Here is a 27,053-nt window from a genome sequence, read left to right as displayed (position 1 = left end):
GGTGGTAGAGCAATGCCAGGAGATATAGGAGACATAGATGAGATATCACAAAGGTAAAATCATTAGGCTTTGACAACAGATTGGATTGGGGGAGGGTGTAAGAGTAATGAGTTAAGGATGATCCCTAGGTTGTGAGCCTGGAGGCTGGGTGGATGGTGCTACCCTCAAGAGTAGTTTGTCCTATGTGTAATAAAAGAATGATAATGGGGGGTAGAAAATAATAGGGAAGTTGGGAGGGAAAAGGTTTGGGGGAAAAGATAATGAATTAATTTTTAGAAATGTTGAATTAAGATGTCTTTGGACATCGAGTTCAAGATGTCTAAATGGGTATTTGGAGATGCCAGTGTGGAGGTGAACAGAGAGGCTTAGGGCAGGATATGTAGATTTAAGAATCATCTGTATAGAGATGACAGTGAATCCATGGGAGCTGATGAGATTACCAAGGAAAATATTGTATAGAGAGAAAAGAAGAGGGCTCAGGAGCAAGCTCTGGGACACTCGTAGTGGGTCTGACCTAGATGAAGATCCAGCAAAGGGGACTGAGGAGGAAAAGCAGAAAGAAGGGTCAAGAAGACATAGAATTTCTAGCAGCTTTTTGTGGTGACTAAGAATTGGAAATCAAGGGGATGCCCGTCCATGGGGGAATGGTCGAACAAGCTGTCGTATGTGGTTGTAATGGAATATTATTGTGCTAGAAGAAATGATGAGCAGGATGGTTTCAGAAAAACCTGGAAAGACTTACATGAACTGATGCTGAGTACAGTGAGCAGAACCAGGAGAACATTGTACACAGTGAACAATACAGTGTATGATGAACAACTTGTGAATGATTTGGCTATTCTCAGCAATATAAGGATCCAAGACAATCACAAAGGATTCATGATGGGAAAATTCTATCCACCTCCAGAAAAAAAAATTGATGGCATCTGAATACAGACCAAAGCATACTATTTTTCCCTTTCTTTGTTCCTTCATTCCTTCCTTCCTTTTTGAGTTTTCCACAGAATTACTAATATGGAAATATTTTACATGATTACACATGTATAACCCAAATCAGATTGCTTACCATTGCAGGGAAGAGAGAAGAGAAAGGAGGGAGGGATAGAATTTGGAATGAAAACCTTTAAAAAATCCCTAATGAATGTTAAAAATTATTTTTGCATGTAATTGGGGAAAATTTTTTTTAAAGCAGCTTGAACTAAAAAGAAAAAAGAAAATTTAGAAAAAAAGTATCAAGAAGAGGGTGATTAACAGTGTCCATGCTTTGAAGCTGTCAAGAAGGATGGGGATTAAGAAGAGGCCTAGATTTCACAATTAAGAGATCACTGATAACTTTAGAGAGAACAGTTTCAGTTGATTGATGAGGTCAGAAACCAAACTAGAGAGTTCAGAAATGAGAGGAAAGGAAGTGGAGGCATCTGTTGTGGCCTTCTCAAGGAACTGAACCACAAAAAGGTAGCAATAAGGGACTATAGCTACTGGAAATGGATGGATTAGGTGGGGGCTTTGAGAATGGGAGAGTCCTAGGCATGCTTGTAGACAGTAGGGAAAGAGCCAGTAGACCAGGAGAGATTGCATTAAAGTGAGAGTGAGAATGAAAGAGGAATGCACCTACTAGTGAAGACAGGATGGAATGGAATCATTTGTGCATGTAGAGAAGTTTGCCTCGGCAAGGAGAAGAGCCACCTCATTATGTAAGACAGATGCATGAAGGTGAAGATTGTGGCAAGAAGGCATCTGAGTGATGTGAAAGGAGGAAGAATGGAGAAGAGAAAGCTCTTGGCAAATGGCCTCAAGTTTTTTCAGTAAAATATGAGGCAAAGGTGGAAAGACTTGTATGAACTGATATATAGTGAAGTGAGCAGAACCAGAACATTGTGCGTAGAGAAAGCAATATTGTTTGATGAAGAACTGTGAATGATTTAACTATTCTCAGCAATGCAATGATCCGAAATAATCCCAAAGGACCAATGGAAAAACAAACTATCTACCTCCAGAGAAAGAACTGATATTGATTGAACATAAACTGTAGCATGCTTTTTTCCACTTTCTTTCATTTTTTTCTTTTATTCGTTTTCTTTTACAAAATGATTAATATGGTAATGTTTTACATAATTACACATGTATAACATATCTGATGGCTTGCTGCCTCAAGAGGAGGGAAGGGAAGGAGGGAAGAAGGGATAGAATTTGGAATTCAAAACTTTAAATAAAAATGTTTATTATTAAAAAATAGGGGGCAGCTAGGTGGCGCAGTGGATAAAGCACCAGCCCTGGATTCAGGAGTACCTGAGTTCAAATCTGGCCTCAGACACTTGACACTTACTAGCTGTGTGACACTGGGCAAGTCACTTAACCCCTATTGCCCTGCAAAAAAAAAATAGGTCACATCTGCATATATACACATAGGAAAATATGAGGCAAAAGGATCAGCTGAGAGGGTGGGGGGAGGGGTGCCATGGGAAGTTTGAGGAAAAATAAAAGGGTTTGGAAGAGCTTCTATGGTGAGTTGAGTAAGGAGGCATAAAAGGATTACCTTGCAGTGATGAGAGCCCAATTGAGGTTATGTAACAAATTTGCAATAGATCCAGTTCAGCAGTTTTGTGGTTTTCTTCAACTTTGTTTAGCAACACAGGAGTAATCCAAGACGGGATTGGCAGAGCACGTCTGTGATTTGATAAGGGAACAAGGGACTGAAGAGAAGAGGCTAGTGTAGAGTATAACTGATTTACCAAGTGATCAATGTGGAGAAAGGAGGAGAGTATAGCTAGTGCAGGGGTGATGGACTGGGAGAGAATTGAGTGGGCAAGAGATTGGAAGTCGTGGTGTAGAGGAAGAGCGGTGCTTGGTGCTTGAAGGCAGAAGGAGAGGTGAAAAACCAATAGATTGTGGTCAGATAAGTGGATTTTGAAATTCTTGAATATGGAGGTGATACATTTGTGGGGGATGGTAAGACCAAGGATATGGCTGTTTGTGTGTCTGAGGTGGAGCAGAGGAGTAGACCATGTGAAACGAGTAAGTTGAGGAATTGTGAGGCTAGGGTATTGGGGGGACATGTACATTGAAGTCCTCTAGTATGAGAATAGGAGTTAAGGAGGAGAGACTGGGAGCCAGGCACTGAATTCATTGAGGAAAGGAGGGAAGTATCCTGTTGGGTGTGACTTGACCCCTCACTCCCTCACATCTAAGCAGAAATTGCTGAGAAGGTGCTAACCTTCATTGGTAGAGAGAATTTCCTCCTCACCTGGGAGTTCTTCAGTGAAATAAAGAGGTCCAGGTCCCTTCCTTGGGTGTCAAGAACTGTACCAGGTGCTGTGGATACAAAGAAAAACATGAGATGGGATACTTAGTAGCTCACATTTCTACAGTGCTTTAGAGTTTTCAAAGTCTTAAGTGTCTACAGTATCCTCATTTGATCCTTAAACCACCCTGAGAGAGAGTTGTATGGGAAGTAGTTCTTATATCAGTTCTGCAGATGAAGAAACAGGTTTGGGAAGTGACTTGCCCAAGATCATACTGTTGTTAAAGGTGGGAGGTAGGATTCAAATTCAGCTAGACCTGGCACAGTCCAATACTCTCCACACTGCCACTCAGTCTTAGGCTGCATTCAGAGATACCATTTTGGGATACATGTTTTGATCTTAGGACCCCTTTAATCTCTTAACATGTATTGAGGACCTCAAAGAGCTTTTGTTTCAGTGGGTTGTTTGCATCAATGTTTACTATATTAGAAATGATAACATCTTAGCATTATTATGAAAATAGTTTCCATCTTATGAAGCTCCCGTCAATCACTAAACATTTATTAGGTGTCTACTTTGTGCTAGGCACTATGTTAAGTCCTGGGACATGAAGGCAGTTTAAGACCCACTGATGTACAGGGTCAGCTTGATGCTAATCCCTTTGTCCTCTGCTCTGGTCAGGCCACACTCAGAATCTTGTGTTCAGTTCTGGGTGCTGGTTGAGGAAAGACATTGATGAACATCTAGAGGATAAAGAAGACCCTTGAGATCATGGCATGTGATTAAAGGAAGGGGGGAGGTGTTATCCAAAAAAAAAAAAAAGAAAAGAAAAAAGAAGAGGAAAGAGACATGACAATTGGCTAAAAGTATTTGAAAGTCTATCACATGGGAGAGGGGTTGGACTTGTTCTGGTTGGCCCCAAAGAGGAGGGAAATGGGTGGAAGTTGTAGAGATGCCATTTGAGTCAATGCCAGAAAACCTTCCTAACCAGTCGAGTTGTTCCCAAATGGAATGAGCTTCCCCCTGGAGGTGGAGGGCTTCCTCTTAGTGGAGCCCTTCCAGCAGAGGCAGGGGAGCCCTTGGAGAGGGCTGAGATGGTCTAGACAGCCTCTGAAGACCCTTCATCTTTGGCATTCTGACAGTTTTCTCCCCTTTGTCTGCTTGGCCTCTCAGTGCTATAGACTCTGGAGCCTATTGTGTTCCTGCCTTCTTCCCCGAGGACCACATGTGCTCTTCCAAGCAATGTGGGTCTGAGGCCCCCAAAAAGTCAGACAACCCAAAAGGAAATCAGGTTGTGACTAATTTTAATTTAAAAGTGAAATCCACAAGGATGGGTTAAATAGGAATAGGGCCTCACAGTCTTCCTTTTCCTTGAACTTCCTCCTACTGGTTTCATTAAACACGAGTTCTTGCAGCCAGCTCTCAGTTATTCAGGGGCTGATGAGCTCCTGTGAATTCCCCCCCCCCACCTTGCTTCTGCCTCTACCTCCCTTCAATCTGCCTCTTAGAGATAGTATGTTTCAGGGGAAATGCCTAGACCAGAAGTTGGGCAAGCTGGATTCTAGTCGTCATTCTATCACTAAATAGCTGTGACCTTGGACGAGTCACTTAACAGGTAAGTAGGCAGCTAGAGCATTTATTAAGTATTTACTGTGTGCCAGACATTGTGCTAAGCTCCTTAGGGAGCTTACATTCTAATGGGAGAAGACAGTATATAAAGGGGACCTGGACAGGGCTGGGGCTGGGACGTGGCATGATGAAGAGAGGACTGGTATGCCCTGGAGAGCCTGGCTCCTGGCAAGAGAAGGCAGAAGCTCACCTAGCTGGGCCCAGTGGCCCAGGGGCAGAGTTCTGAGTTCCAGTGGGAGAGGGTGGGAGGGAATAGAGGAGGGATGGTGGCCTGAGCGGAGGCAGCTCTTGCATCATCAAAGCACCTGTCTCACCTACCCTAGGTGAGTCACCCACCATAAGGCTTAAACTAGGTAATAGAGATGAAAACCCTTTGAATAAGATTAGAGCGCTGTTCATGTGAGGCGTCGTTTGGACTTGTCTGTTTACTGGTGGCTCAGAACAGTACGTCTCACTATTTGCAAGGGATTCTGGGAGGAGGTTTGGCCGTAGAGGGGACTGAAACTTTTGGTCCAAGTGAGGGTTTTGTTTCTTGGTTTGTATTGGGGGGCAGGGGCAGTAGGAGAGAGTCCAGGCCTTGCTGACTGGCACTGTAAAGAGCTGTCAGATGTCCTGGATGGTGGACAGGCCAGTTGAAAGGGGCTTGGGATAGTTCCTAGGACCCTCCTGCTCCTGTCTCCCCTCAGCTGTGCCATGGTCTCATTCATTCTTGGGCTGGGATCTACCAGCACCCAGTCCTTGGCCCTGGGTTGCCACGGGAAGAAGAGAGCAAAGCCCAAGCCCCCAATCTCCCTGACCCCAGCCAGGATGGGTGTCCATTCTGGTCCCTCCCTGAGCAGCAGACATTCCAAGATGGCCCCTGCCCCTCTTCCTGCGCTAGCCCTGGCTGCATTGTTCTTCTAATTGGTGAAGCTGCATCTGTGTCCTCTGGGCTCCAGGAGCTTCCTCCGGGCCCAGCGGAGTGGCAGATTGGAGAGACAGATTGATGCTGGCAAGGGAGCAAAGGCAGAAGTGCAGGGAGGCAGAGTTGGGTGGGGACCAGCTCCCTGGGAGAAATCGAGGGAGGTGGGAGCCTGCATGGACGCTTTGGGAGGGGGCAGGTCTGGGATGCCTTGCCCGGATGAGGAGGAGACCTAGGCTTAAAAAGACATAGTCCCTGACCTTGAGGAGCTTGCATTCCAGTTAGACCGACCCTGGCATCTCATAATGTCAAGGATTTCTATTTCCCAGTGTACTTTCCCACCCACTGTCATTTATCCTCACATAAAACCTCAGAGGCAGGCTGGCCAGGGGTGACAGAAGCTGGGCTTAGAGCTAGAAGGGACCTTAGGGGCCATCCACTCCAACCTCTCATTTCCCACACGAGACCACTAAGGCAGGGAAGCTAATCACCCAAGGTCTCACAGCATTGAAGCCCAGCTCATCTGGCTCCAGAGCCATCATCCTCATTGGGAAGGTCTAAAAGGGAGTCCAGAATTGCACTTTTCTTTGCCATCTACAAACTCTCTCCTGACAGATAGACATCCAGCCTTTGCTGGAATACTACCACTGACAGGGAGCTCACTACCTAATCTGTCTCTTGACAATTGGAATTCTTAGGTAGTGCTTCCTCACACTGAGCAGAGGGCTGCCTCTCTGCAACCTGGACTGGTCGTCTTAGTTCAGGCCTCTGAAGCTAGAGGACTGAAGACCACTTCCTCTTACCTGTAATTACTTTTCAGATGTCCCTTAGGAGCCTGTTCTTCTCCAGGCCACATAGCACAAGGAAGGGACTTGAGCTGGTCCAAGCCTGCTCTTACTATAGTTCCTGCCTTTTGAATAGTCTTCCCTTTGTTGCTAGGCCTGAAGTGGGACCCCTCTCCATCCCCTTCCCCTTCCCCTCCCCCTCCCTTTCCCCTCCCCCCCTCCTCCCCTTCCCTTCCCCCCTTCCCCTCCCTTTCCCCTCCCCTCCCCCTTCCCTTCCCCAAGAGTTTTCCCTTCCCAGCATCTCACTTTCATCCCCTCCTGTCCACTCACACGATCACTTCTCCAGTTCAGGGCCTCATTGTCTGTCACCTGGACCATGCAATGGCCTCCCAATTGGTCCCCCTTGGCTCAAGGGTCTCCCCGATCCACATGGCTCTAAAGTTCCCATCTGATCATGTCCCTCCTCTACTCAGTAAATCCTAGTGACTCCCTGTTACCACTGGGATCAGCTATCAATACCTCTGGCATCTAAAGGCCTTTACAACCTAACCCCCATCTACCTTTCACTCAGTCAATCAACCAACAAACATTTATTAAGCACCTGCTGTGTGCCAGGCACTGTGCTAAGGGTAGGGATACAAAATGAGGCAAAAGACAAGCCCTGCCCTCCAGGAGCTCACAATCCAATGGGGTAGCAGACAAGCGAGTAAATAAGCAAAAAACAAGCTACGTATGAGATGAAAAGGAAATAATTGTGAGGGAAAGTACTAGAATAAAGCAGGGTTGAAAAAGGCTCCCTGTAGAAGATGGGCTTTTTGTTTGTTCATTTTTGTTTTTGTTTTTGTTGGGGCAATGAGGATTAAGTGACTTGCCCAGGGTCATACAGCTAGTGTTGTCAAGTGTCTGAGGCTGAATTTGAACTCAGGTCCTCCTGAATCCAGGGCCAGTGCTTTATCCACTGCACCACCTAGCTGCCCCCAAAAGATGAGATTTTAGCCCGGACTTCCAGGAAGTCAGGGAAAAAAGGAAGCAGAGATGAGGGAGAACATTCCAGGCATGGGGGACAGCCAGGAGGCCAGTGTCACAGGATGGAAGAGGATATGGTAGGGAGTCAGCTGTAAGAAGCCAACAAAGGTAGGAGGGGGCAGGTTATGAGGGACATTGAACCCCCAGCAGAGTGTTTGATCCTGGAGGTCATAGGGAAGTACTCTTAGCTTATTGAGTAGGACTTGCACTTTAAGAAGATCCCTGTGGTAGATGGGTTGGAGATGAAGCATGCAGGCCCACCAGAAGGCTGCTGCAATAATCCAGGCATGAGGTGATGAGGGCCTGCCCTAGAGTGGGGTCAGTGTTAGAGGAGAGAAGGGGGCCTAATGGAGAGATGTATCTGAGGTCTGATTTGAACTCATGTAGATCAACCTTCCTACCTCCAGGCCCAGCACTCTGTGCGCTATGGCGCCCCCTAGTGTCCTTAAGTATTGTCCCAGCTCAAGGCTGCCGCTGATAAATGCTGGCTGTATGACCTTAGACAAACCACTCGACTTCTCAGCATCCCGGGAAGGCCCCGAGTTAAGGATGAGGGAGGAGTTGGATGAGTGGTTCGTGGGTCTGTGTCTGGGGAAGGAGTCCCCAAGGACAAAAGTGAAGCAGCCCCTGCCTTCAAAAAGCTTCCGTTCTATGCTGTAAATTCTATCAGGTATCTTTTAGTTCTAATCTTACGTGACTGCTCCCAAACCTGTAAAATGACAAGGTAGCTGGTGCCATCTCCCTTTCCCATGTCTCAGGTCTCTTGTCTGCTCCCTAAAGTAATTCTTGCCTCTATTTCAGGCTCTGTTACCTATCTTCTCAGCCAGGGCTGGCTTTGCCTAGCTAGCAGAGGTGATGCAGGCAGATGCCTTCCTAGGACAGTAGATCTAAAGCTGGAAAAAGAATGATGATGATAATTCACATTTACAGGCTGTTTTAAGGTTTGCAAAGTACTTTACACATTATCTTTGATCCTTACAACAATCTTGTGGGGGAAAGGATTTCATTATCCCCATTTCACAGATGAGGAAACTGAAGCTGGCAGAGGTGAAGTGACTTGCCCAGGGTGATACAGCTAACAAGTATTGGAGCTGAGATCTGAACCTCGATCCCTGGACCCCTTTAAGGCTCTTCCATCACACCACACTGTTGTTAAGGACACAAATTTATCCTTGATATCCCCCCTGATAAGGGGTACCCAGGGAGAAAGGGACATTGAGCAGGGCTTGTGGGAGAGGGCACAGAAAGGGAAGTAGCCACTGGAGACAGACTTCCGTGGACTCTAGTTTGAGCAAGGACGGACGCTGAGTGTTCCTACCTCTGCAAAGTGTTTCTGCCTTGGCTAACTCGGGGTGTGGGGGGGGGAGGCGGTTAGAGTAAGGACGTCTGGAAGAGTGAGACCCTAAAGGTTCCAGGCCCAGGCCTGGGATGCTGGCCTCTGCTTGGTAGCTCCCTCAAACTGGCAAGATGAGGCAGTGTTCTTTGAGGGAACTTTGTTCGGAGGAATGGGGGCTGGTGGGTGTGGGCAGGAGGGTTGGGGCTTGCTTGGGGCTTGGGAGAGGGCTGCTCTCCTCCTGGTCAAGGAACAGTTGGGAGCCTTTAACCTTTCCTATTTTACCTTTTCCTGTTGCTTATGTTCCCCCATTCCTATGGGCCCTGGAATCTGGTCCCTGCTTTAGCCACGTCTGCCCAGCAGGAGGGGCTGCCCCCCACCCCCAGCAGACCCCCAACAGAAAACAATGAAAGGGCCCCTCACCAGACAGCTTCCCATAGGGGAGAAATGGCTTTTGTTGGAGTGAAATGGTCCATTGGCAGTAAATTGTCTGCCCCCCACTTCCCTCTCTCCTTTCCTTTCTTTCACTCTTTCCTTCCTTGTCCCTCCACCCTTTCTCTTCCTCACTTTTCTTTCTTTTTTCTCCTTTTCTTTCCATTCTTTTTTTCTGCCTTGTTTTCCTTATTTTTTCTCCCCCTTTCCTTTTGTTTTGTTCTCTCTCTCTCTCTCTCTCTCTCTCTCTCTCTCTCTCTCTCTCTCTCTCTCCCTCCCTCCCTCCCTCCCTCCCTCCTCCCTCCCTTTCTCTTCCCTCTTGTTCCTTCCCATTAAGGTGGTCATAGTTATTGTGGCATCTAACTATTACTAGTATTTATGTAGAATTTTACAAATATTAACTCATTTGGGGCTTACAACAACCCTGGGAGGCAAGTGCTATTTTATAGATAAAGGAAACTGAGGCAAACAGGGTTCAGTGACTTGCCCAGGGTCATACTGCTAATGCGTGTCTGAGGCCACATTGGAACACAGGAAGATAAGTCTTCCTGACTCCAGGCCCAGTACTCTATCCACTGTACCACCTAGCTGCCTTGAGTAATAGTAGCTAGCACTTCAGTAGTGTTGCTGTTGTGGGTTTTTTTGTTTTTTGTTTTTTATTTTTTTTAGTGAGGCAATTGGGGTTAAGTGACTTGCCCAGGGTCGCACAGCTAGTAAGTGTTAAGTGTCTGAGGCCATATTTGAACTCAGGTCCTCCTGACTCCAGGGCTAGTGCTCTATCCACTGAGCCACCTAGCTGCCCCTTCCAGTTCCCATTTCAACGCTGATCAGCTGAGCAGGTTTGCCAGGTTTGCTTATCTGTAAAACAGGCCTAATGATGCCTCTACTACCCACCTCATAGTGTTCCTTTGAGGAAAGAACTTTGAAGACCTTCAAGTTCCATACAAAGTAGCTCATATGAAGCTTCAGACTGCACTAAGACTTTTGGGACACCCTGTTTCAATATGATCATAGATTTAATGTCAAAGGCATCTAGTCCAGTCTTCCCGGTTTACAGATGAAGACCCTGAGGCTCAGAGACGTACAAATGTTTGCCCAAGGTCACATAGACAAGAAGCCAGGTCTCCTGACTCCAAATATAACACCCTCTCCCTGCCCCCCCCCCCAAATGTAATTTGCTACCTATCTCCTACAGTGCCTGGTACTCCCAGAACATGTCCTTAATACTTAGGTGGGAAGCAGGCCTAACACTACTTAGCTTCCCAGTTCAGACAAGATCAGAGTAGTTTGACCATAGACTCCCTGCATCCCCATTTCTAGTAACAGCTGCCATCCTCTGTCACCGAGGCTTAAACTCTTCAGGTCAGAGGATCTCAGATGTTTGAGCTACAAGGGACCTGACTCAAAGACCATCTTCTCACACCCCTTCATTTTGCACATGAGGGAACTGAGGGCCAGAGAGGGGGAGTCCCTTGACCAAATTCACAGATTTAGTAAGTGGTAGAACAGTGACAAACTCATGCTTTCTGGACATGCCTGGTGTAGTCCAGAAGACCTTAGTTCAAGTCCTGCCTTTGGTTCTTGATAGTTATGTGACCCTGGGCAAGTCACTTTCCTCATTTAGAAAATGAGATGTCAGTGCCCTTTTGAAGCTTCCTCCCAGAGTTGTGAGACTCAGAGAAGATAATATATAGAAAACCTTTTGCAAACCTTAAAGACCCATAAAATGTGAGTGCCTCTCAAAATTATTCTTTCACATACTCACATATCTCTAACCCTTCCTTCTCCCCCCTCCCTTCTACTCCATAATCAAAGCCAGGTCTCTCAGCCTCCTCCACTCCTTTTACTAATCCAATCCAGCCTGAACTAGCACTAGGTAAGGTCTCCCCCTTCCCAGGGAGCCACAGGGGACAGAACAATGCATTTGGAGCCATAACAACCCAGGTTCAAATCCCTGCTCAGCCACTTATTAATTGTGAACCATGGACAAGTCACATCTCTTTTCTGAGCCTCAGTTTCTTCATCTGTAAAGTGGGAACAATAAAACCTGTAGTGAGAGAGGAAGAGAACTGTGTACATGCTGCATAAATGTTAGCTATAACAATAAAAACAACAACAATAATTATTATTATGCGCCAGGCATTTTGCTAAGTGCTTTACAAATATCACATTTGATCCTCAGAACAACTCTTCAAGTAGGTGCTGTTATTATCCCCATTTTATAGTTGAGGAAGCTGAGGCAAATAGAAGGTAAGTGACTTGCCCAGGGTCACCCAGCTAGGAAGCGAATGAACTTAGGTTGGGAGTCAGGTTTCCAGACTCCAGGCTTGGCGCTCCCTGCACTCTGGCGCCCTCTAGCTGTGGCACATACCTCACAGGGTTGTGTTCTTCCTGGTGTTTTTGAGCAGATATGTGATTTCATCTTGGGGAGGAGCTCCCTCTACCAGCACAGGTCAGCACCTTTTCTGAAACTGAAAGTCTCAGAGTGGGAAAAAAAAAAAAAGTCTTAGAGAGCTGGCTGGGGCACTTGCCCAGTGACTCGTCCAGGGTCACACAGTCATATATATATATCAGAGGTGGGATTTGCACCCAGGTCTTCCTGGCTCTAAGGCTATGGCAGAGGTCTATGGGATCACAGCTTTAGAGCCAGAAGGGCCCTTAGAGACTTCTAGTCCAATCCCCTGTTTTACAGCAAAGGAAACTGAGGTCCAGAGAGGTCAGGAGACTTGCCCAGGGTCCCATAGCTAGGAAGTGTCCGAGCCAGGATTTGAACCCACATCTTCCTGTTTTGTTTCCAATAAGAATGTCTTTAAAGTCCTCTGCAAATCTGAACCTGTGTCAGGGTTTGCTACAGCATTGCAACTTAAAGTACACCACAGAAATGTCCATCACCACAACTGATATCTTTTCTTGTGCTTGTTCTGCTGCTGGGATGGCTTAATTTTCTTTCTAAATGAGGGGGTTAGACTAGATCAGGCCTTCTTAACATTCTGGATCCATGGGTAGATTTCAAGGAATTCATAAATTTGGATAGAAAAAATACATCATTATTTTTACTAACTTTTACTAACTTAAACATTTCCTTCAATTGTGAATTAAAAAAAAAAAGAATTTCTTGGAGTAGGTGTCCATGGGATTCTCCAGACTTATGCCACAAAAAAAGCTAATGGACCCTGGTCAAAATGATCTCCAAGGGGGCAGCTAGGTGGTGCAGTGGATAGAGCACCAGCCCTGGAGTCAGGAGGACCCAAGTTCAAATCTGACCTTAGACACTTAACACTTACTAGCTGTGTGACCCTGGGCAAGTCACTTAACCCCAATTGCCTCACCCAAAAAAAAAAAAGATCTCCAAGGTTGCTTCCAGCTCCATGTCTTATAATCCTCTGACTTCTGCTCATTATTATTCCAAATCTTTTTGGGGGGGGGGCAATGAGGGTTAAGTGACTTGCCCAGGGTCACACAGCTAGTGTTATTCCAAATCTTATACAGCCTTCAAGGCCCAGTGCCATCTATCTCCTCCAGGAAGCCTTCCCTGATAATGCTCTTCCATGATATTTCCCTTCCCTGCATTAAATTCCCCTAGCTTTTATAGCATGCATGCCAGCATCTACTCCCTGACTCCCATGGTTCTAGAAGGATGTGTGGTCAGCTTCGCTCCTCAACTGGCTAATGAGCTCATCAAGGAGAACTGCTTGCTTTTCACTTGATTAGCAGGCAGGTCTCTGAATGGCCAGTGCAGAAGGAGTAGGCTCATTTTGCTTGTCTCGGAGAGGTCAAGTTTCTTCTCACCCAAGCTCCCACAACATGGGTTGGGCACCCAGAGAGTAAAACTAGCATCCAGGGGGTGGAAGTTGCAGAGAGATAGATTTCAGCACAACTCAGGGAAAACCCAACATTTAGAAGTGTCCAGCACTGGAAGAGGAGACAGTGAGTTTCCCTATAATTGGAGGTTTTCATTTAAAGGTTGCATGGCCACTTGATCAGGTATTCCCAAGGGGATTTGTGCATCAGGTATGAGCTGGACCAGACAGCTTCTGATACCCTTTCTAACTGTATTTCTGTTATTTTGGCTCAGGCTGTGTGACCACGAGCAAATCTCTGCACCTCTCTGGGCCTTGTTCCTCTTCTATAAAATGAGGGTGTTGAAGTAAATGGTCTCTGACATCTCTGGTGCTGCTCACATTCTATTGTGAATTCCAGGCACTGTGAGGGACCAGTGGGAGCAGTAAACAATTTGCCTAGCTCCCTCATGTCATACCATGTGCCTCTGAGACTACTCCTGGTTTAATTTCGTCTATACCTTGTTTCTACAAGCTTGTTGGCCATTAGACTGTGAGCACCTTAAGGTCAAGGACCGTTTTTGCTTTTCTTTGTTTCCCCAGTGCTGAGCATAGCACCTGGCACACAGTAGGTTCTTTTGTTTTAGTTTTTAAGTGAGGCAATTGGGGTTAAGTGACTTGCCCAGGGTCACACAGCTAGTAAGTGTTAAGTGTCTGAGACCGGATTTGAACTCAGGTACTCCTGACTCCAGGGCCAGTGCTCTATCCACTGCGCCAACTAGCTGCCCCTTCAGTAGTGTTTTAAAGTTTGCAAAGTATATTATCTCATTTGATCCTTACAAGAACCCTGTGCTATTACTGTCACCACCTTACAGATGAGGAAACTGAGGCTGAGAGATATGAAGTGATTTGTCAAGGCCACACAGCCAGTAAAGTGTCCAAGGAAGTAATCACACCTAGGTCTTCCTGATTCTACATCTGTGATGGTCTCCTTAAATTAGAAGCTTTAGCACCAGTCTTTGGGCATTAAGCATTTATTAAAGCATACCAGGTATTCACATGGAGTTCAGAAAGCTAGGAAAAGGCCTATCTAGCCTAGAGTTCCAGCCTGTTCAGGTTCTTTCTCAAGTCCTCTGCCATGAGCCTGTTTCAATCATGAACTGCCCCTCAAACTTGAGTGTGGAAGCTTTTTATAGGTCTGGAGCAGAAGTAGTCCTTACACACTGCTTCAAGCTGATTGGTAGACATCATCAAATCCATTGGTTCACTGGACTTGAAGGTGGTCTGGAGTTGAGTTCAAAGTCCTTAGCTTCTGAGAACACCTCCTTAAGGGCCAGCTAGGTGTGGTTACAATCTGATTAACTTGAAGCAGGCTAATCAGCAAGGTCAATCACTCACTTAATTCAGTCAGTTTAGATGAATCTCCAGGTGGGCCTCTGAGTATCTGCCAAATCCCATTATTTTCTCACACATCACAGTCTCTACCCATTGCACCACTCTGTCTCCCTACAAAGGGCCAAAGAGCTGAGACTTGGTTCAGCTTCTCCTGGGTTCGGTGTTCCCCTGCTGCACAGGATCTTCCAATACTGCTGTGCTTTGTGTATGATCAGGAGACCAGAAACTGCCCACTGAATGTGGGCTTCACCACCTTCTAACCTTCTGCTGGGCTTGTAGGAAGTAATTGATATATCTTGGTTAATGAGGGTAGCACCTGCTGGGATGTGGCCGACTATGTGGAGAGAGAGTCAAATGAGAGAGACCGAGTCCTCAGAGGGCAACAACTTCTTGGTTTAACTCTGTCAAGTACTTGAAAACAGAGCCTGCCAGTAACACGACTGTCCATCCGTCTGTCTCTCTTCCACTCTCCCCCCACCATCTGTCTGTATATATCTGTAGCATCAGTTCATTGGGGACTGCAGCGAGAAACTTTCTCCTTGTTTCTAGTCAAACACAAGAAATAGGCAGCTCTGACTAGGGTCACCTAATACTAATGATGCTTATCACTGTATAATAATTCCGTAAGCATGGCTTAAGTGCTGTGCTGAGCTTCCCAACTTTGCTACTCAGCACCACCTACCTCCACTCCAGCCAGTCCCATTTCCCTGCCCCCACTAGAACTTTGGAATCCAGTACTGCCAGGCACTGCAGGTGAGCTTTTAAAAGCTTTCTCTTGACAAGAGGCAGGCCCCTTCCACTTCCGTGCCCCCCCCCCCCCCACAGCTCCTCCCAGATCCCCTTTACCAGTTATCTTCCCCAATTAGAATGTGACAGCCTTGAAGGCAGGGACCATCTTTGCTTGTATGTCTATCTCCTGTGCCTTAGCACATGATAGGTGCTTCATTGTCTCTGTCCATTATTTTTGTCACTCTCTGCGCGCGCGCCCACAAGCGCCCACCCGCAACAAAACTGAAAGCCATTCCTGCCTTCAAGGTGCTTACATTCTCTGGGGGAAGGGTGGAACAACAGATAAGAAAATACAAAATTCTTTGGGTTTTACAGCAGACCTGTTATCTCATTGTTTTATAAAACTCCTACCATCACTGCTCAGCACCTTCTTGGGGCACATTCAACATGCAGCAGAAGTAGGATTTGAACCCAGGTCTTCCTGACTCTGAGGCAGTAAAACTGTACAGAACACCAGGTTTATATTTAAAATAAATGCGAAGTTGAGGACAGCTAGGTGGTGTAGTGGAAAAAGCACTGGCCCTGGATTCAGGAGGACCCAAGTTCAAATCCGACCTCAGACACATGACACTAACTAGCTGTGTGACCCTGGGCAAGTCACTTATCCTTTATTGACCCCTCCCCACACACACACACACAAAGTAAATGTGAAGTGACCTGGCAGAGGTCACTAAAAGATCGGGGAGAATCCAGAAAGGTCTTGCCTAGGAAGTGGCCCATGAGCCAAGCTCTGAAAGGCAGGGATTTCAAGAGGGGGCAGTGAGGAGGTGGGGGATAGGCTGGGCAAAGGCATGAAGGTGGGAGATGGAATGACCTTAACAGGAAACATCAAACAGGCAGTTGTGGCTGGAAATTTGAGTGTGTCAAGAGGAGGAGGCACATGATATGAGTCTGGAAAGGGAGATTGGAGCCAGATTGGAAAGGGCTTTAAATGCCAAGGAGGAGTCCGTATTTTATTCTGAAGGCAATAGGGAGCCACAGAATCTTCTTGAATAGGGCAGTGACAGGTGAAGTCAATAGGCATTTATAAACACTGCACCAGGTACTGTGCTAAGGCATTGAGGGTACATAGAGAAGGGGCAAAAATCGGGTTCTATATGGTCAATAGCACTTTAGTGGTCCTGTAATATTTGGTCCTGGAGCTAACAGGGAGCCACCAGAGTTCATTGAGCTAGGGAGTAATGAGGTCAAAACAGCTTCCAGACTCTGGAGAGAATCTTGGATTCTAGGAAAATGGAGAAGTGAGATACAGGGAGACCAAGGAAGAGGTTGTAATAACAGCTGATGTTCAGATAGTAGTTTAATGTTTACCTATACTAACTCAGTTGCACCTGGCAACAATCCTTGGGAACAGGTGCCCTGAGTGCAAAGGTTGGGGTAGTGGTACTTGAACTCAGATACTCCTGACTCTCAGCCCTGCACCTTATCCCTAGTGTAGAGCAGGCTATTTTTGTCCCCCTAGAACCAGAATCAGAATCGTTGACTCCCCAGGCTAGACACCCCAGGCTAGGACAGCCTCATTTGACAGGTGACCTGGATCATCCAAAAGGTGGGGTCTTACCTAGTGGCCAGAGACTTGCCCATGAGGAGGTTGCTTGGCTCCCCCTGCTGGTTGATGGGTTATTTAAACAGCTGGTGCTGACTAGCATAGGACAAAGCCACTGGGCAAATTGCGGAAGATTTGATTTCTCCTAAGGGAAAACCCCACAAGAACCACTTTGCCTTCAGGGCTCCTACCTCTCCTTTCCACTTTTCCTCTTTGTCCAATGTGGTGCGGTGCAAAGAGAGTCGGATTTGGAGTGAGAGGTTCCTGATTCAAATCCTGACTGCCACTTACTAGCTGTATGACCTTGGACAAATAAATCACTTCCCTTGGCCTCAGTTTCTTCAACAGTGCAGAGAGGGGATTGGAACTGATGACCTCTGTGGTCCTTCCCAACACATTCTATGATCCAATGATCCTCGCTGCCCCAGGAAGAAACTGATCATTATGACGATGAGCAGCTCATCTACAATGAGGAGTCAGACCCTGAAAGTGTCCCTCCCTCTTCCCAGCGTCTTTGGTCCAGAGAGAATAATGGTGAAGCCAAAGGCCTGAAGCTCCAATGGTGCTAGTACTTCTAGATGAGGCAGCAATGGAGACAGGGAACATTTCAAAAGATACTTCAGGCACCCAAGTTAGACCCTAACATTTGGTCCATTAGGGGAATGGGCAGAGCTCTTACCTATTCATCTCTTGCCTACTCATTCAGGCAGGATCGACAGGGCACCTCCCCTTCCTTATGTCCCCTCTGTAACATCCAAACTCATTAACACCCAAACAGAGACACAAAAAGGGTAACTGGGATGGCTCAATGAGAAGGTGCAGAGTCCCCAGGAAGACCTGGGTTCCAGTTCCCATTTCTTTTTTTCTTTTTTTCCTAACTGCCCCAGTAGGTTCTTAATAAATGCATGTTGATGGACTGACTCATTGCCTGCTCTGGGAATGCCCTGGGCTAAGTCTGCTTTTCTTAGCCTTAAAACTCAGCTTGAAATGCTAATTCGCTTGGACTTTGTTGTTAGTGATGTTGAAAGAGAATTAATTTGGTTTTGAAACTTTCTTAGAATAGTAGATTTAGATCTTAATGGGATTTCAGACGTCATCTAGTCCAATCTGTCATTTTACATATGAGGAAACTGAGGCCTAGAGAGATGCAAAGTCACACAGATGATAAATGAGAGAGCTGGAATTTGAATGCAGGTCAATGGCTGGAAGTTCCTGAGAAGCAAAGTTGGGTTTGATGGAAAGAAACATCTCCTAACAATTAGAACTATCCGAAAATGGAATGTATGATCTTGTATATTCCCCCTGTTAGAGGTTTGCAAAATACAGGTTGTATGATCATGTCACGAAGAGACCATTCTTGGGTATAAAATGGACAAGTGGCTGTTAGTCTGTGATATTTGAGCGACCACAATTTACAACTGGATAAGACATAAGAAAACTAATTTTTGTTAGTCAACAGTTCATTCAGTTAGTCAACATTTATGTTTTTGTTTGTTTTGGGGTTTTGGGGGGTTTTTTGGTTTTGTTTTGTTTTTGCGGGGCAATGGGGGTTAAGTGACTTGCCCAGGGTCACACAGCTACTAAGTGTCAAGTGTCTGAGGTCGGATTTGAACTCAGGTCCTTCTGAATCCAGGGCTTTATCCACTGTGCCACCTAGCCGCCCCCAGTTAATCAACATTTATTAGGCACTTACTATTTGCCAGGCAGGGCTACAAGGAAAAGGAAAAAATATGACCCCTGCTCTCCTGGAAATCACAGTTTGAGGAAGGAACCAGCATGCAGACAGCTACGTATGTACACAATATATACAGAGATAATCTCAGGGAAGGCAGTGGGTTGGGGTGGGGAAGTGGAAAGAACCCTTACAGAAGGTGGGATCTGAGCTGTGTCTTACAGAAAGCCAGGAAGCTCAGCTGGGAGGCCTCAGGTCACCATCTCATTCTCAGCTCCACAATTTAGGCTCTAGCTTCTGTTGTATCTCTCGAGTCAATATACCAACACCTTGTTAGTATACACTGTAACTTCCTCATTGAGTTAAACTCCACTATCTTCTTTTTCTTCTTTCTTTCAGCTTTGGAGTGCTCAGAAAATCAAGCAGGTAATTTGATTTGGAATTCTTTCCCCTCACCTTGATGGCTCTCAGGCCATCCCTAGCTGTGGGCCAGTCCCTTCCTCTCCTCCCCCATTCTCATGAACTACATTCCAGACCACACTGGGGATTTCCTGAAGAAGCTCAGCCCCGCCTCCTTCCATTAGTGTCCGCGAGGTTTACTGTGAACTTCCTCTCTCCTCTTTGCTCCCATTGGAAAAGGGTGAATGGATAACCCAAATGCTGCCTTTGGTGCCTTCTGCTAGGGTCAGAACCCATGCAATAAATCAGTCTTGTGCATCCCAGAGGCTCTGGCCAGAGCTTGGCTCTAGGCACGGCCAGCGTGGGAGGGTCCAAAGAAGCTGAACTCTGTGTGTCCTGAATTCGTTCACTGTCACATGAACTAGCTCAGGATAGCAGGGCCTGCTTTGCCATGGTTGACCATATGCATTTTCTTTGGGGCATTCATTCTCTTTTCCCTCTCTCTTCCTCCACTGAGGCATCTCCCTCATTACCCCAACCCCAGCCCCACCTGAACTCTCCCCAGTCTCAATGCTGGGCTGTTTCCTGACTGTCTTGCAGGCCATCCTGCACCCGGACACCAATGAGAAGATCTTCATGCCTTTTAGGATGTCAGGTGAGCCCTTGGGGAGCTGTCTGTCCATGTGGGAAGCCAAAGCCCCCAGCACCAGAGCCTGAAAGGTCACTTCAGGTCATCTAGAGCAATCCCCTCACATGCAGATGAAGAACCTTTTACTTGTCCAAGGTCCCTTAGGTAGTATATGACAGGGAGGATTTGAATCCAGATCCTGTAACATAGCCAACGTTTTCCCCCTTGCACCACCCTGCCTCTGTTCTTCCCTTTGGGCTTCCTACTGTCAGTACCCATATGATGCTATCCATGCTCAGCCCTCACCAGGGCACAGTCCCCTGCCTACAGACATAAGGTTTATACCCTGCTTAGTTGTTCCACCAACCGTGGCTACCCCTTCTCAAGCTAGACCAACCACTTGGAAAGTGCACCTCTCCCAATCCTTTTTCTTGCCCTTTTTTATTTCCTTTTATCTATATATCTATATCTATATCTATATCTACACACACACACATATATTGAAGTCTTTTATATATATATATATAGAAGTCTTTGCTGCATTGCCACCCCACCCCCCATGCATCCAGGGATAAGTTGGTGCCAGCTCAAACCAGCTAACAAGAGCCTAGTGTTAAATTTTCATTGTGAACATTTACACAAATGCCACAAATCAGGGCATAATTTATTTTTTTTCTGATTGCTTAGACTTTAAAAAGTGAGGGGAAAATGTTAATAATGCAGATTGGAAAGTGTGTTCGGGGTGCATGTGTATGTGCATTTAAAGTAGCTGCTTGTTAAACATTTACCAGCATTCCCCTGCCTGTATCCTTCCCTTTCTCTCCTCCCAAAGGGCAGTCTCTTTTAACAAAGAATTTGTTTTTAAGTTCAGCAAAACCACTCAACACAGTGCAAAAGTTAAATGTAATATGCAGTGTTCCACATCCATGGGCCCCCACTTCTTATGTCTTCTTTGGGTTTGCCCTCCCTTCACAGCCTGCCCAACACCTCCTCCTGGCTCAGCCCAGATGAGCCAACCTTCTATGTCCTCTGCTCCAGCCAATGCCATTTACACTAGTCATCGCACTAAAAGGAATTACTGTGTGAAGCAACCCAGAAAGCATCCAATCGATCAGCTCACAGTATTCTTTAAGAAAACAAAGTATTAAAAGAAAAAAAAAGACAAAGTATTCAATACCTATGAAATAGGCTGAAATGGAAAAGTCTTGGCACTTAGTTGTCTAGGAAGCTCATTTCTGGATAAATGAGGTATTACTGTGATGCATGGGTTCAATTGGGATAATCAGGGAAGGCTTCCTGGAATAGGGAAGCTTTGGTCTATGTTTCATGGAGGGAAGGGACTCATTTTGTTAGAGGGGAAGGGAGAAGACAAAAGAACACACGTCTCTACCCTCAAGAATCGCCTGGTCTAGTGGGGGGATTACATATGCAAAGCTGGAACCTTGAATGGGTATGGTATTAGAGGTCAGAGCAGGAGGAAGCCAATGTTGCTGGACTTACCAGGAAGGGGGAGGGGCAGGAAGGGTAGGGCAGGCTTCCTCAAACAACTGGGTCTTGATCCCAGCCTTAAAGGATGGACAACTTTGGATGGCAAAGGTGCTGGGCTTGGAGGAGGTAGGTTTGAGGGCCAACTCTGCCAGTCACTGCCTGTGCCATCTTGGCCAAGTCATAAGATCTTATGGCCCTAGAAGGAAACTTCAAGGACATCAAGTCCAACTCCCTCATTTTACATAGGAGGAAACCAAGGCACACAGAGACTAAATCACTTGCCCAAGGTCACAGCTCTTAAGTATCTGAAGTAGGATTTGAACCTAGGTCTTTCTCACTCCTAGCCAGGGGTCTATCTATTACATCATCCTTTACTGGTGCTGGAGTTGGACAACCTGGGTTCTTATCCTGACCTTGACTTTGGATACCTTTGTGACCTTGGGCTAGTCACTTGAAGGTCCAGTTTCCAGGCCTTCATTTCCTCAACTGTCTCCATGGATTCCAAGAGTCCATCTTGATCTGGGAGTTATGATGTACCTTAATTCTTACCCTGGCCCTCGGTTTCCCTGTCTATAAAATGGGGAGTTTGGATGGCATATTCTCTAAAGTCCTTGCCATGTCTCTACCCATGAGAAGATAATGACATTGGTGGAGAGCAGCCTGGGGAGAGGGAATAAAAGTGATGTGCATTCCAGGCTGGGGGGATTCTGTGAGCCCAACACTCGGAGGGGGCCTAGCAAAGAGACTGGCCTGGCTGGAGAGGGTGTCTACTGTGTGTGAGAGGGAGACAAAGCTGCAAAAGGGAGGGGGAGTCCAGATTGGGGAAGGTCTTCTGCTACCTCCCGTGCCTCTGGAAAAGGCTGTGTATCCTCCACATCTGATGGTGCCTGGACTCCCAATGTCCCCCTGATCCCTCTTGTTGCTGTCCAGGGTAGATCTCAGAATGCCCAGAAAAGGCAGTTTAAAATGGAGAACCCAGGCTGATTTCTCAGAGGAAGTCTTGGGCTTGTCAGCACTGCCCAGGCTCTTCATATGAGAGTGCTTGGGAAATAAGGATGAGGTACTCATTCGCTTATTTGTCCTTTCCTTTCTCCTACAGGTTACATCCCCTTTGGAACACCCATTGTAAGTATCTTAGCAAGCCTGCCTTCCAGCTGCCATTACATAAGACCCCCCACCCCCAAGGTTCTTACCCATCATTGATCCAGCCAATGTGCCTTGTAAGCCTCTGTAGGTGTGGACTTTTCCTAGATCCCGTGGGGGAAAACGAAGAGAGTAGACTTGGTTCTCATCCTCAAGGAACGTACAGTCTTTGAGTGTAGGATGGTGGGACTGTCATTCCTCTGCTCAAAAGCCATCGATGGCTTCCTGTTGCCAGAGTGGGGAAAAATGTAAATTCCTCAGCTTGGCATTTAAGGCCCTCTGCAGTCTGGCTCCAACTTTTCCAGGCTTGATTCACAGTACTCACTCCCCTTCCCATACTCTACATTCCAGCCAAACGGAACTTCCAGCTGCTCCCCATGTTAACATTCTACCCGACCTCTGTGCATTGAAACCCCCCAACCCCACCCCCAGCACCACGAGATAGAGCACCGGCAGCTAGGTGGCGCCATAGTGCATAGAGTGCCAGGCAGAGTCAGGAGAACTTAGAGTTCAAATCTGGCTTCTGACACTTCCTAGCTGTGTGTGGCCCTGGGAAAGTCACTTAACTCCGTTTGCCTCAGTTTCCTCATTGGTAAAATGAGCTGGAGAAGGAAACAGCAAACTACTCCAGTATCTTTGCCAAGAAAACCCCAAATGGGGTCATGAAGGGTTGGACGGGACTCAAAGACAACAGCAACAACAACAGAGCCCAGAGTTTACAGACACTAGCTCTGTGACCCTGGCCAAGTCATTTAACCTCTGGCTGCCTCAGTTTCTTCAACTGTAAAATGGAGATCATAATAGCACCTACTTCCCAAGGTTGTTGTGAAGATCAAACGAGACCATATCTGTAAAGTGCTGAGCACAATGACTGCCATATAGTAAGTACTTAATAAATGCTTGTTCTCATCTCTTCTCCTTCCCAGTACCTTGCACAGTTCCTGGCACACAGTAGGTAAATGCTTTGTGAATTGAGCTCAACAAACATCCATCCATTGAGTCAAGAAGTATCTACTGAACACCTACTATGTACAATGTGCTGTTAGGGATATAACGAAGCAAAAGACAGTAAGGAGCTGATGGTCCACATAGATCTTATGGTGCCCAGAGCCCTGAACGCAGCAGGTGCTAGCCACACACCATCGTGTTGAATTGGATTGTGTGATTAGGGATCTGGTTGGGGGATATGGGGTCCATACATTGAGGTGTAGTCTGTGAAGACTTCCTGGAGGAGGTGAGGCTGAAACTAGAACTTGAAGCACAGATGGGATATGCAGAGGTGAAGAGGAGGGCTCAAGCAGTTCCAGACAAAAAGAACAATCTGAGCAAAGGTAATGAAGTGGGAGTGAACAGGGCATAGAGAGAGAAGGAGGAGACACACTTGGATGAGATGGAGCTGTGTGTGTGTGTGTGTGTGTGTGTGTTTGGGGCAGAGGGAGATGAGCTTAAAGAGATGAGATGTGAGCACAACCCTATGGTGGGCACAGAGTAAAGAGATGCAGATGCTTTGGCTCCTGGAGTTGATGCAGGCGGCACTGGTCTGCTGGAGGTGAGACCGTCCCCACCCTGTAGGAGCCCCTGGTCATATAGGGGAGACACAGCTCCTGTCCTCAGGGAGCCCCTGGTCTGCTGGAAGAGGAAGGATATATTTACACATGAAGAAGGCACCAGAAATGCTTGCAAAGAAATAGACGTGGGGCTGGAGATGAATGTGACAGAGAGCTAGCTCTCCCTGGATGCTGTGGGGCTGGGCATGAGTGAGACTGGAGATGCAGGTTTTTCCTTCATGATTATGCCTCTGGAAGAGGAGGCCAGACTGCCTCCTGCCCTGGTGAGCAATACCCTCCACTCCATCCAGCCCTTCACTTCCTTCCTGGCCTTCTGGGGGCCATCCATTAGACTGCCTTGCCCCAGAGTCACTCTCCTCTGCCTCCCTCCCACCTCCTTCCACACTCACTCCTGAAAGCCAGGGAGAAACAGGCTGGTTTTCTCCGGAGGACGCTGCCAGTTTACTCAGCAGATTTCACAGATCAGCTGGCACCCAAGTAGTACCTTATTTTAAGCTTAACATTTGAAGATGGAAACTTTTTTTTCCCCTTTGGGTGTGTAGTGAAGTGATCCCAATTTATACATAAGCACGGCAGCGAGTCCGATGCTGCAGGCTGAACGGTTTGGGGATTCTTTATTTGTGCGGCTGCTCTGGTTCAAAAGTCCCCTCCTCCTGGACATCTTCCCTGACCAATCCTTCTTGCTCTGATGACTCCATTGCCCTGGAATCAATCACTCAACAAGCATGTGCCCACTCTGTGTGAGACACTTTGCTTGGTGCTGGAAATACAATGACAAAAAGGAAGCTGGACCAGCCCCCGAGGCACTTTCATTCTATCAAAGGAAGCAACACTTGCACATAAATAAATGCTGAATAAATGGAAGGTATTGGGGGGAGGGGAACTAGTAACCAGGAGGATTAGGGTGGGCCTCATGTAGGAAGTGGTGCTTGAGCAGCACCTTGAGGGAAAGATTCACCAAGGCAGAAGTGAGAAGAAAGTACAGTCCAGGTCTGCAGAACAGCCTGCGCACAAGCAGATAGGAGAAGGCATGTTGTGTGTGAGGGACAGCAAGAAAGCCATTTGGTTAGACCATAGTGTGTGTGCTGTGGAATGTGTAATAAGTCTCAACAGGCAAGTTGGAGGCAGGAGGCGAAGATGCCAAATAGCATGGTTTATATTTGACTTTAGAGGCAAGAGTGAGCCATGGGACCTTCTTGAGCAGGAGAGGTGACATGGCCATGTCTGTCCTATAAGAATACTGTTTTGCCAGTTGTGTAAAGAGCAGATTGGAGAGGGGAGAGGCTGGAGGTAGGGAACTCAACTGGAAAGCTTATTTCAATAGTTAGGTGAGTGGCGATAAGGACTCAATCTAGGTTGGTGGCCATCTGAATTAAGACTTGGCAGCTGATTGGATATGGAGGATGAAGTGTGGTGAAAGAACATAAAGAATGTTGCCTAGGGGCAGCTAGGTGGCGCAGTGGATGGATTCAGGAGGACCTGAGTTCAAATCCGGCCTCAGATGCTTGATACTTACTATCTGTGTGACCCTGGGCAAGTCACTTAACCCCAATTCCCTCACCAAAAAAAAAAGGGGAAAAAAAAAAAAAGAATGTTGCCTGAAGCTGACAGTGTGTCCTTTTGTATGAGAACTAATGATCGTGGAGTTGGGAAAGACTTTGAGCCCATTTAACTCAGTTGGGTCTGACCTGAGCCTCAATTATCTATCCTGTACTTCACCAAGAATCTCCTCTTAAAACCTACCTAATAGATAATTATCCGGCCTCTCCTTGTGTTCCTCTGGGGAGGGAGGGCTCCCTGCCATTCCTCCCTTGGACCACTCTGACTGTAGGAAGTTTTTCCTAATATCCAATCTAAATCGGCTTTTCTCCAGCTTCTACCTATTGCTCCTGGTTATTTCCTAGTTATTTCCTTTGGGGCCAAGCAGAGCAAAGCTAACCCTTTTTCCACATGACCATCCTTGAGATATTTGAAGGTCATTATGGTATCGCCCCTAAGCCTTCCATCCTCTAGGCCAGATATCCCAGGTCCTCCTGTGCAGGGTGTATGGTCTCCTCACCTTTCTTGCCTCTCCCTGCTGGATATTACTCAACTTGTCAATGAGCTTCCTTAAATAGGACCCCCAGAACTGAACCGAATAACCAGAGAGGGTTTGGCCAGAGCGGGGGAGAGTGAGACAGTCACTCCTGAGGTTTTGGACACTCTGCATCTCAGTGCAGCCTGTGGTCAGAGAGTCCAACCCTTTTATTTTACAAATGAGAAAACAGAGGCCCAGGTTGGCAAATTGACTTACCTGAGGTCACACAGGTAATTAGTAACTAAGGTATTTGGATTCTAAATCCAATGGTCTCTCTACTCCAGGCTGCCATCTTCTGGGCAGGAGTGAAGGTGGCAGCTCTCCCAAAGGCGAGGTCATTCACCCATATTACCTGCTTTGGATAATGGGCTCCCCAAACCTCCTATCACTCATCAGACTCAGAGCTCTTTTAGGCCAGGGATTGTGGCTTTCCCATCAGAACAACAACTCCCTGAGGACAGGGATTATGAGGATTTTGGATTCTATTTATTTTGTGTCTCCATACTTGTTGTTTCCCCTCTCCCTCCTGGCCTCAATCACCTAGGGTACACATTGTGGTATAATGGGTAGAGTGAAGAAAACTTAGGTTCAGATCTCACTTCTGACCCTTGTTAGATGCATGATCCCAGGCTCAGCTCTCTGAGATTCAGTTTCCTCATTCATAAAATGAAGGTGTAGTATGTATCCACTAAAGGCTCTCATAGGGCTAGTGTGAGAATCAAATGAGATTGTGATAAGTAACAGCTAGTCTGACTTACATGCATGGTGTCATTTGAGCCTCACAAGACTCTGTGAGGCAGCCGCTCAATTTTACAGATGAGAAAACTGAGGTTCTAAGTGGTTAAATAACTAGGACCACACAGCTGGTAAGGGTCAGAGGTGAGAGTCAAACCTACATCTTCCTCCCTTTATATCTAGTCATCTTTCTGCTACAATGCTCTGCCTCTATTGATTATACTCTTGATTCCATATTTTCCCTGGGTCACTCATTCTTGTATCTGAGAGCCCTTCTCATGAAATTCATCCCCTGTATCTCATCTAAATTCTACCTGCTTCAGCTTAATCACAGTTGTTCCTGTCCCCACTGGAAAGAGAACTCATAGATAAAGCACCGGCCCTGGATTCAGGAGGACCTGAGTTCAAATCTGGCCTCAGACACTTGACACTTACTAGCTGTGTGACCCTGGGCAAGTCACTTAACCCTCATTGCCTTGACAAAAA

The 27,053-nt window shown here is 46.6% G+C and overlaps 1 protein-coding gene across 1 annotated transcript in view; it reads left to right on the top strand.

The window, feature by feature from the left end:
• Window positions 1-27,053, top strand: part of SFXN5 (sideroflexin 5) — a 216,136-nt gene that overhangs the window by 64,415 nt on the left and 124,668 nt on the right. The window contains exons 4-6 of the mRNA XM_043981949.1: window positions 18,929-18,955; window positions 19,529-19,583; window positions 22,144-22,169. Of these exons, the coding sequence (XP_043837884.1) occupies window positions 18,929-18,955; window positions 19,529-19,583; window positions 22,144-22,169 (108 nt within the window). The remainder of the gene's footprint in view (window positions 1-18,928; window positions 18,956-19,528; window positions 19,584-22,143; window positions 22,170-27,053) is intronic.

The sequence above is a fragment of the Dromiciops gliroides genome, chromosome 2 (assembly GCF_019393635.1).
Source record: "Dromiciops gliroides isolate mDroGli1 chromosome 2, mDroGli1.pri, whole genome shotgun sequence".
Classification (NCBI taxonomy): domain Eukaryota; kingdom Metazoa; phylum Chordata; class Mammalia; order Microbiotheria; family Microbiotheriidae; genus Dromiciops; species Dromiciops gliroides.
The sequence above is the reverse complement of the archived record's forward strand: the minus strand, read 5'-3'. Positions and strand labels throughout refer to the sequence as shown.